The sequence below is a fragment of the Camellia sinensis genome, chromosome 2, assembly GCF_055761805.1.
Source record: "Camellia sinensis isolate YWXY chromosome 2, ASM5576180v1, whole genome shotgun sequence".
Taxonomy (NCBI): Eukaryota; Viridiplantae; Streptophyta; class Magnoliopsida; order Ericales; family Theaceae; genus Camellia; species Camellia sinensis.
In genome coordinates this window covers 45,135,799-45,147,752 of record NC_138962.1, presented here as the reverse complement: position 1 = coordinate 45,147,752, position 11,954 = coordinate 45,135,799, and the positions used below count along the sequence as shown (strand labels likewise).

Genomic DNA, 11,954 nt, shown 5'->3' with positions numbered 1-11,954 from the left:
ACTGACAATTGAAATTAGGGTCTGAGATATTAATTTTCGAGAAAAATCATAGGGCAGAAAATTCACCACTACCCACATGAATGAGACTTAACATTGGCCAACAATTGCGATTTGGTTTGAACTACCCAATATTTCACAACTAAAAGTTTGAAATATTGATCAAGAGGGTTGTTGCATTCAACGTATAGGCACGAATTATCCCGAGTAGTACGAGTCGTTTGCTCTAAACTATCGTAGCAATACGACCTGTCTCTCATAGCATGACTCGTCTCATACTTTGAATACAAACACAAAGAAAACTAATGTATGAAAAGTATTAAACAACCACAGAGAGTAAAATGCTTGAAGAGATGAAAGAAACAAATATTAAAAACTTCTAAATTATCCATACATCTGTTCAAACCAATTCACAATTAAAGCTAATGAGAAATCCTATTACATGGCTAGGGTTTCATCAAAACCCTAGAAAAGACGACTAGCCACTCATGGAGGAGTGGGAAGATGAAGAAGATGAAGAAGAAACCCTCATGGAAGTGTTCCTCAAGCCTTGGTAGAATATCCCTCTCTAGAACCCTAGCCTCCCTTTCTCTGAATTAATTTTTCGAACCCTAGGTTTGGCTATTTTTTTGTCTTTTATTCGCAGCAAAACAGACCAAAAATTCGTTACACGTGTCCCTAGGTAGGCCGCTTGTGCGCCCATGTGGGCCGCTCGAGCGATGGTGGGCTGCACGTGCGGTAGCCTGGCTGGCTCGGATTCTTCACTTCTCGCATGGAGAATCTGCTTTCACGCCCTTTTTGATTGAAGTTTCATATTTCTTGCCAAATCTGTACAAGTGCACGAAACACATCATCTCCACCAAATAAATAAAATTGAAAGACTAAAACTGTAACTTAAGTGGCTTCAATGTGGTACCTTTCGGCCAACATCAGGGTGTTTAGGAGAGAGAGAGAGAGAGAGAGAGAGAGAGAGAGAGAGGTGGGGGTGAAGGAGAATCTGTGTGTGTGAGAGAGAGAACAATCTGATTTGTTTAAACAGAGAACAAGTGGGGACAATATTAAATGGTTTACCTCTAAAATTTTCACACCTTTGGCGACAAAAGTAGTTTTTGGTCGGCAAATCTTAATAATTGGTGACTATAATTTTGTTGTAGCCAAAGCTTAATAAACAGCAACTAAACTATTAGTCGACAAAAAACATTAATTTGGCAACTAACTTTTTTTTGGTGGAAAAAATAAATATATGATTACTATTTTTTTTTTATCGCAGAAAATAAGTTTTTGGCGACCAAAATTTTGGTCGCCAAAGATAAAAAATAATTTTTTATTTTCCATTCGATCGAAACTCAATATATGGCGACTAAAATATTTTTAGTCGCTAAAAAAAGTTTTTGGCAACCAAAATTGGTCGCCAAATATAAAAATTAATTTTTTATTTTCCATTCGGTGACTAAATAGTTTTAGTAATCAAAACTCAATATACAGCGACTAAAATATTTTTAGTCGCTAAAAATAAGTTTTTTGGTGACCAAAAGTTTGGTCGCCAAAAGATAAAAAATAATTTTTTATTTTCCATTCGGCAACTACATTGTATTAGTAGCCAAAACTCAATATACGGTGACTAAAATATTTTTTGTCGCTAAAAATAAGTTTTGGCGACCAAACTTTTGGTCACCAATTCCATAACCAATATTTTTGATCTTCCGCGGCCAATTTATTTTTTAGTGGCCAAAATGTGACCTTCCGCGACCAAATTTGTAGTTGGTCGCCAAAACCATACCACTTTCTGCGACCAACTCATTTTTTGGTCGCTAAAATATGACCTTCTGCGACCAACTCATATATTGTCGCCAAAAATAATGATCATTTGTGACTAATTAATATTTGGTCGCCAAAAGATAACTTTTAACTACCAACTTTTATATTGGTCGCGGAAAGTGGTCATTAAAAGTGCAGATTCTTATAGTGTTTCTAAATGAACCATATAAACTAAATAAAATATTAAAAAAAAATTAAGGACAAAATAGATGAAATTAATAACCTAAAGATAAAGTGGAAAAAATGACAATAATTTAGAAAATAAAATAAATTAACCCTTCTTTTATATATCTTTCATAGTAAAAAAAAAAGATTGGAAAACTCATCCAAAGTAATCCATGTCTGAAGTCATATAAAGTATCATGGTTCAAAAAATCTCGCAATAATTGTAACATTCTGAATTTTTCGAAGTGGGATTTAACACCACAATGATGTCACTTTTATCTGGTAGGTCAGTTCGATTATTGTTTTTTAAATTACTTGTTAATAAAACCACTTCACTCAGGGGTGGGTGGCATTGTGGTTAAAGTTTGAAATTTAAGTCTCAAGGTCACGGGTTCAATTCCCTCCGTCTTGGGTCAACTTCTTGGGCGAAGCACAGTTAGGTAGGAGGTTGGACCTCAAGTTGTCTAATCAACACTTAGTGAGGGTTCAATGTTCCCCCGCTGTGTGAGCCCTGACTTAAGCGGAACTTGTTTTGGGAGGTCGGGGAAAGTTCCCAAGTTATAGTCTCCTCACTCGGAACAGCTAACAGGACACCTTGGTGATCTCTGCGAGGGGCACTACCTTGGACCTGCAGGAGGGTAGGGAGGATTTTCCTGTAACAAAAAAAAACACAGTTTTCCCCATATTAAAGAATATATTACAAGTAGAGAGGGCTTGACTTTATTTGAGTTTTAAGACAAAAATTTAAGTGATGATGCTCTTTTGTAACTTTTTCTACATTGTAAATGGTAATTGAGGACATGATAAAATTTATTTAAAATTAAATAATATAGATGTGAAGTTGATATTATTAAAAGAATAAGGGTTGAATTAATTTTTGAGTGATAATTTATGAAATAAAATAAATTTTTTCTTTCGTCAGATCAGGCTCATGTTAGGGTGTGTACCATATATAAGTTATAGCATTTGTGGTATTGAAATATCATAATTAGATCATTTTTATTTATAAAATAAATAAATTAATAAATAAGTTATAACCAAATACCATTCCCGCTCCGCTCCGCACAGGTTTTTCCTGCCCCGATCCGCTTGGGTTTTCTCGCCCTATTGAGGAAGTGGGGCAAGAACATGTTTTGCTTCTCCCGTCCCATTTGACTCCCGCTCCGATTATATTTATTAAATATATTTGTATGTATTTAACATATATAATTTAATTTTTTTCAATATAATAAAATTAAAACACTACAATATTATACTTAATATTCATTTTTAATTATTTATATTCTATCTTATTTGTTATAATTCTTATTAAGTATGAATTATTATCTATAATATACTATAATTTTTTTATTATTATTATTTTTCAACTTGCTAAAAAACCCGCCCCGCCACCCCAAATTTCTTCCGCATCTGATATGAAATGGGGTGGGGCAGATTGCAACAAACTCACCCCAAACCCGATCCGTGCCCATCCTTAAGTATAACAAAAGATATTTTGAATCATAACCAAAATAATATTCTAGCAAACATCAAAATCAGTCATAATTAACAACATAATGAATTATAATCAAGTCATAACACTACAATAAGTTAATCAAATAAGGCATATGATACACTAAGAATTTCCCTTCAATATTAGTATGCCTTTTTTGTAAATATTTTTTCTACACCTCACTGTATATATAGAATTCATCCACGTAAATATTTCAATTTCTTTTTCTTTTTCTTTTTCTTTTTTTTTTTTTATATGGTTCAAATTCATTTTATATGAGTTTCATAGTACATTAGTTAAATTTGAATCGCATAATAAAAAAAAATTAAAAAAATATTTTGTACTAGGGCTGCATAAAAAAACAGGCGAAATTGTTCAAATAAGTCCGATTTTCGGTTCCAAAGCTTTGGTTACAGTTCTAGACCGAACTGGATCGTGACATATTTGTTTATTATTTGTTTATATTTTTATATATAAAAATTAAAATGTTTATTATTAGATTTGAACACTCTAGTCATCATTGTGAAATTGATAAAACTCTAACCAAACTAATTATTGTTAATTTGTTTACTAACATTAAAGACATATCATATTTATTGTTATATAAAATTCCTAAAATCGTAAAACTGAACTGAATTAGTTTCTATATTTGACTTTGGCCTGGTTCCAAGGTTAATGGTTTGGTCACGGTTTCAATTTTTCTAGAATTGTAAAAATGGGTCCAATTTATGGTTTACTCTAAAATCATATCAATTTGATCCGTGTACACCCCTATTTTGTACACGAATTTTGTACACACATATTTTCAGTTAATTTCTCTATAGAATTGATATCATAGAATATTAATGGACATAATATACTTTGAATATGGGTACATTTAACTACCTTTCTTTTTTATTCCTAACAAATATGAGTTGACAGTACATGTGAATACTTGTAAGCATAAAAGTGCCTATTTAGAAATTGTCTTTAGAAATTTATTAAGAAAAATGATACATGGCTCAAATTAAACTCTTGTTTGTTGCAAGAGCCATTTCATCATAAGAGAATTTTCTCGGCCTAGTGCTCTATTTGAATTCAACATCCCTAGATTGATCGTGCACTGGTTTGTCTTTTTTTGTTTTTTTGTTTTTTTGCCCCTCGACCTTTGCTCTACAAGACATACCAAACCAAAGCTATCCCACTAACTAGTACTACACCCAAACCAATACTTAGTCCCACCACTAGCTCTATCTTACACTTCCCTTTCACTGTGTCCACCTCTTCTGCCCATCACTTTGAAACACACACTAAACTCCCGTGATTTGATAGTATTTTTTTTTCGTACGAATCTCCTGTTGAAGCTGAGAAGCCAAAGGTCACCCATTCTGGCAAGTGATCTCTCAGATCAATGATTTGAAAATAGTTTTGTGTGAATGTAGAACTATTTTCAAAACCAAAGAAGACAACACTGAGGTTTATACGTAATCTGAGCCTCATTTGGTATACCATGTGAAATACCACTTGGCCAATTAATATGTTCAATGGAATTCCTAGAGTTGATATAGACACCAACATGATTGATTGGCAAGTCCACTTTCCTATTCACCCAAACAAGAAAGTCCACTTTTCAAGGATTATTTCGATAAGTATCAAACTCTATAACGACAAATCAGTTCACGCCAATTGAAGTTGTCGTTTGGTTTTTATTTATGAGGCCTAGGCTACCTCCTACCGAGCCTGGAGGGATATTGGAACCATTGGCAGCAAGAAAGAATGCAAGCCTCTCAGTTATTTCCTCTTATGAAAAATGAGAAATTGGTACTGAAGTCGGTGAGGATCCCAGAGGAATTGTCCTAAAGATGCATCGGTTGGGTACACGTTGCACATCTAGTTCTCCACTACAATGATGATACATTGTACACGTTAGGGTCTCGAGTGACTTGGATGCCCTCTTTGGAGATGTAAGCATCTCCTGTGCAATTTATGAGGGGATCATTGTGTTCAATATTTGGGAGGTTGAAGGAAAATGGAGTTGCATTTGCACAAGGAAATAATATAAGAAAGAAGAGAAGGACGGTCATAGAGAGAATGAAGAAGATTAGATGATTAGGTTTGGTACGAAAGTTTTAGGTAGCAAGCTTGCACTTTGTCACGTAAACAAGTAGATAGATGGTTGGAGGAGTCACAATTATGTACTAGAGAAAATATTATGCATTATTGTCACTAACTCTTAGCATCTCCAACACTGTTAGTCATTTTAACTAACAAGAGTGTGCTAAAATCTGTATTGTATGATCCACGTTTTGTAATCAGCAATGTTACATACTCACATTTTATGTAAAAAATCAATATGTGACTAAAATTCATTCTAGATGTAGGTCAGTTGAATAACGTTGTTTTAGAAATTAAAGGACAAATTAAATTATAAAGATTAAAGTGAAATTTTGTTAAAAGTACAAGGATGTTAAAGACTAAAGTGAAATTTTAACAAAAGTACAATGATAAGTGTTATTAATGCTATCATGTAACTGCTCTCCATTAATTTTCAAAACGACATTACGCAAATGGACCAAATTACTACTTGACTCAAAATCTAGAGATTGACTGAAATAATTAAAAGATAAAAAAATAAAATGAGATTAAATATAAAATGCAAAGGTGCAAAATGTAATTTTCATTTTGATTTATGACTTGTTGACGTGTGCTTCTTGTCTTGGATGGCATCTTGAAGCCAAAAATTGTCCCACCCATGTTGTTTTCCATTTTCCCATTGTGCATGTTGTTAGTCAATTCCTTTTTGAACCTTAAAATAAAAATTAAGTATAGAAGCTTTCGTAAGTGTTTCTTTAGGTAATTGCTGATGAGAGCAAATATTGGAATAAAACACTATTGAAGCTGTAAGATTGCGTTGATTATATATATATAGTTAATAAAAAAAATCTGATCGTTTATTTTATAACCTTATATCTATTACATTTATACACAACACAATCCAACATCCACGATGTGATGAAAAGTATCATAGAATCATATTATAAGATGCATCCATAACATATTATTCCAAAGAAAAATATATATTCATCCAAGGAATAACAATTATTTAGTAGTAGCTAGTAAATATCTTATTCAAAGTCCAAGATTACCTATGCCCTTGGAGCTGTAACATATACTTTGGTTTCCTCACATTTAAAAGGCCGAATTAAATTTCCATGACTTAACAACATTTTTTTCAAAAAGCGCACCAGTTGAAGCCGAGAAGCCAAATTTAACCCGTTCTGGCAAGTAGTCCCTCAAATCAACTAGGAAATTAAGGCCTTGTTTGACATTATTCATAGAGCTAGTGACAACAACACTCAATTTTTTCGATTTAGAGCGATAACTAATCACAGCTTCATTTTCTATCCCATGAATTATGTTATTGTACCATACTCGAGTCACATTAGACTTAATAGAGTTGATATTGATACCAATATGAGTAACAGGAGTGATGTTTTGTGGATCCCAAGTATTCTGATAGGTATCAAACTCTACCGCGACAAATTGGCTAGTGGGTTCCAATGTCGATGGGTTGATTGGGAGCCCAATGGCACCGCCAGCAGTGGTGCTGGCACCGGAAGGTTGAAGGACGAATGCAAGCCCATCTGCAAAACTTGAACTTCCTTTCGAATCAATCACGAAGGTGAAATTGGTGGTGAAGTCGGTCAACTTGCCAGAAACTTTGTCCCAAAGGTGAAGTGGTTTGACGTAGGTGGCTTTGCCGGCTTTCTGCTCGAAGTTGGTATCGTGCTTATTCGCCGCAAGGTGGATGCCTTCGGAGGAGATGTAAGCGTCTCCATTGGTGGTTATGTCGTTGCGATTTTTGGGACCGATTTTGGGGATGTTAAAGTTTAGTGCAGTTGCACAAGGAGTTGCGAGAAGAATGTAAAATGTGATAATTGAGAGACAAGAAAGTTGAATGTGTGATTGGAAAGCCATTGTTGTGATCAGAAAATTTTATGGGATTGGAACTATGTAGATAATTGGTATATAAATAAATAGATCATTGTTCCAAATCTTGTGATATGTTGATTTATTAGTGTCTTTTTGTACTTTTCATTTAATTGATGATGATTTTTTTTCCCGCCACCCGTCATGTTCTTTAATTTCACCGCCTTTTTCTCTCTCTGTCTATCTTCCCCTATCCCATAATCGCTAGGCTACTCTACTCCTTTTTAATTTATAGAAAGTCTATGAACTCAAAAAATAAAACAAAAAATTTACCTTAAATTTTAAATATCCAGCATAAATTTAAATTTCTTGTTATGATTCATAAATGAATCTTGATCTTGAGAATATACATTCTAGATGATTTTTTTGGCATGTTTAATTTTTATTCCCGACAATCCAAAGTACTATTCAGTAAAAGTCCCACATTTGCTAAGGTGGCTGTTGGTTGTTTATTAGTCAATTAAAAAAGTCTCTCCCCAAAACTAAGCTAAGGTGGCATGTTCTGTGTTAGCTATGATGCAATTTTGGTGTCCATTTGATGTAGCATGTATGGCCATATAACTTTTGGGTCAAAAAATGGGCAAGACAAAAGCAAAAAAAAAAGGGGTTGGATTTGGAATTGAGTGAAATTTGGTGGTCAATTTTGCGAATTTACTGTTTTTTTGAAAGTTTTGAAACTTTACTCGCGGATCTCGGAATTTGATTCCGTAAAACTTGCCATGATCATGGAAGCATGTAGTTTCTTTATTTTATTCCGAATTTCTATTTTTGGTTGTTTTCTATTTAAGTTAAGTTTGTCTTTACTAATAAATAATTGAGGTAAGTCTTAGGGCTCTTTAATTTTTGAGAAATGATATATTTTAAATTTTATACTCTTTTGTTCTAACTTTGAGTATTTTTTGTGAATTAATCATTATTGAGTTTTTATTGTCAATATTCTTTGTGAATCAATGAGTCTTAAGAAAAATCTTGTTTTCGGCATTAAATTTTCAATTAACAAATTTTAAAATTATTATTATTTCACGTTTCACGCTGCATCGCCATCTTAGCACTTTTGTTTAGGTAGATAAATAAATATTTATTGATAAAAAAAAATATTTACTAAAAATCCCTTGGGTTGTATCTTGTGAGAAATAAGTCAAAAAAAATTAATGCTCAAGGTTCTTTTACTACGGCAAACCTCACCTCAGTTGGGCAATTACCGGAGTAAATTATGCACTTATCATTTAATTGCTGAATTTTTTTGGTTGCCGCCGCCACTTGCGTTTTTAATTTCACCACCACCTTTCTCTCCATTCCTCCCCTAACCCTTCGACCTGGCTATTTTTTTGGACTTATTAGTCAATAAAAATGTCTCTCCCCACACTAACTCAGCCGGCTTTGGTTGAATTAAAATTTTTTAGCCTCCTATGATCCCATCTTCTTAACTGCACAACACAATCCAACCTCCATAATTTTATAAAAAATATTACAAAATTATATTATAAGATACAGTAGATGTGTTACAAGATTAGAATAAAGAAAGTTAAGAATGAGTATGTTCGAAAATTGGTAGAAGTAGTACCGATAAAATTTAAGAAAGAATAAATTGAGATAGTTTGGTCAAATACAACGGAGACCAATAGAGACAGTAGTAAAGAGATGTGATATAGTAACAGTAGATGATAGTGTTAAGGGAAGTGGTAGACCTAAATTGACGTAGACTAATGTAATAAATAAAGATATGAATCTCCTTAATTTGACTAACGAAATAGTCTTGAATAGAGTCAAGTAAAGAAAAATGATTCATGCAGCCGACTCCATTTGATGGGATTTAAGACTTGGTTTGGTTTGGAATCATATTATAAGATGCATCCAGAGCATATCATCATATATACATATATGGGAAAATTACACTGACGGTCTCTATGGTTTGGGGCTCGTATCACTTTGGTTCCTGACTTTTCAATTGTGACACATTTGACCCTAAATTTTAAATTTTATTTTAAATAAGGACAATTAAAGATACCATTGCTCAATTTCAAAGGTAAAATCGTCAATTTGATAAAATATAAACTAATTTGACAAAAATAAATGTCAAAAAAGTATTTTTGACTTTTTAAAAATTATATATACTCACCAAAGATAAAATTATGTAAAATTGATAAATCTTTTACACGAACCCCAAACTATAAAGACTGTTAATATAATTCGTGCTATATAAATTATTAAAAGTACTATTTTCGCATACTTAGATGTCACATTATAAGGACTTACTTTTTTTTTTCTAAGAGAGTCACGTCAGTATGTATTTTTTTAATTACATATAGAATTCTACACAAACACAAACTTAATTTAAATTAAACTAACTTTACCTATTTTATATAGATTCTATTTGACAAATATTTCTTTTGAGTATATTTTTCATGATAAATTGAGATAATCCACAAACACAATACCAATTTTGAATTTCATGTTTTTCTTCCTAATTCTTTCAAGGGAATTATAGATTTTTTTTAATGCTAAATTACCCTTTGTTTTCCTTTTTTTTTTTTTCATGCATTATCTATACCCAATACCTATTCCATATTATGGATTTGTTATTTAAATTTTATAATGATTCTATATATGAAATTATTCATTATTTTATTGCAACTCACATGAGGAAAAACCTGCACAACAATGATTATCTCAAGGAACCTTTAAGTTTAAATTTACTGCTTGAGTTACTTTTTCAATTATTGAACAAAAAGTTCTTTTATGCTTTGACATCATATTGCAGAAGATTAATCACTTCACATACTGAGATGTATCTATCGTTTGAATGTTTTCATTCTTTTTTCTTTTTGAATTTAGATGTTGTTATGTAATTCTTTCTTCATTAGTCGTTGTTGAATTTTTTTTATATAGTTGATATTTTAATATAATTAAGAGTCTTTATTTTACATTTTTATAGTTTAATAATATACATATATCACATAAAATCATTATATGATAATCCAATTACAACATATTAATATTTAATTTTTGAATAAATTTTATACATATTTTTATTTTCCAAATGAATATAAAAGAAAATTAAATAGTTAGAATTACGCTTAATTTTATGTTACTAATTCTTCTTCTAGTTTAAATATTGTTTTTAATATTAAAATGAGTATTTATTTTATTATTTTATAATTTAATATATATCATGCAAAATTATTATATAATCATTTGAACTAAAATTATCAAAATACATAAATAATTTAATTAAAATTAATATATATATATATATAAGTATTCAAATAACAATTTTATAAAACGATAACGCCAAAATTATCAAAATAAATAAATAAAATCATAGTTTAAAATTAAATTTATTATTTTATAACACATTCTACCATCAAAACATTTTTCACCCACCCAACAGTCCTCTTAGCACCCCAAACAGCCACTTCCACCCTCCAACAACCATGCAGACAAATTCTTCGACGAAAGTTCAATGTGGGTTTTGGAAAAAAGATACTGCTATGATGGGTTTGACTTGACATCGAGGCAATTTGTAATTTGTTCCATGGGCAACATTGCGCTGTAGTGGTTCGAAAGGAAAGAACCCGGTTTTATATATGTAAGTACTAGCCTATTATCATCTGTACTATACACGGAAAAATTATAAATATTTATATTTATTTTAGATTTTTTTAAAGGAAGTTTTTTTGATAAATCTTTTTTTTAAAACCTTTATTCCATCCAACTCATATTCTTCTTCACTATTCCATTAGGTCCTATTTGAGGTAAGAAGACCAAAATACCATTTTCATCTACTTATGTTTCATTTAATGCACATTATTTTCTTATGTTTCAATAAGTCCTATGGGTGACATAATTACCAAAATATCCCTAATGTGAATGTTCACACCGTCAATGTGAATGTTCCTATTTAAGGTAAGAAGACCAAAATACCCTTTTTATCTACTTATGTTCCATTTAGTTCACATTATTTTCTTAAGTTTCAATAAGTCCTATGGGTGACATAATTACCAAAATACCCCTAATGTGAATGTTCACATCCTATGAGTGACATAATTACCAAAATACTCCTAATGTGAATGCTCACATCGTCAATGTGAATGTTCACACTGTCAATGTAAATGTTCACACCGTCAATGTGAATGTTCCTATTTGAGATAAGAAGACCAAAATACCATTTTCATCTACTTATGTTCCATTTAGTCTACATTATTTTCTTATGTTTCAATAAGTCCTATGGGTGACATAATTACCAAAATACCCCTAAAGTGACTGTTCACATCCTATGGGTGACATAATTACCAAAATACCCCTAATGTGAATGTTCACATCGTCAATGTGAATGTTCACACCATCAATGTGAATGTTCCTATTTGAGGTAAGAAGTCCAAAATACCCTTTTCATCTACTTATATTCCATTTAGTCCACATTATTTTCTTATGTTTCAATAAGCCCTATGGGTAACATAATTACCAAAATACCCCTAATGTGAATGTTCACATCCTATGGGCGATATAATTA

At 31.7% G+C, this 11,954-nt stretch overlaps 1 protein-coding gene across 1 annotated transcript; it reads right to left on the bottom strand.

Moving 5' to 3' along the window:
* Window positions 1-6,640: 6,640 nt before the first annotated feature.
* On the bottom strand, window positions 6,641-7,429 carry LOC114323423 (lectin 6). Its single transcript, XM_028271023.2, has one exon. The coding sequence runs from the start codon at window positions 7,427-7,429 to the stop codon at window positions 6,641-6,643; it is 789 nt and encodes a 262-aa protein (XP_028126824.2).
* Between the last annotated feature and the right edge of the window lie 4,525 nt (window positions 7,430-11,954).

What these genes read in the sequence shown, in the direction of transcription:
- LOC114323423 (XM_028271023.2), bottom strand. Translation starts at nt 7,429, where the DNA reads ATGGCTTTCCAATCACACATTCAACTTTCTTGTCTCTCAATTATCACA.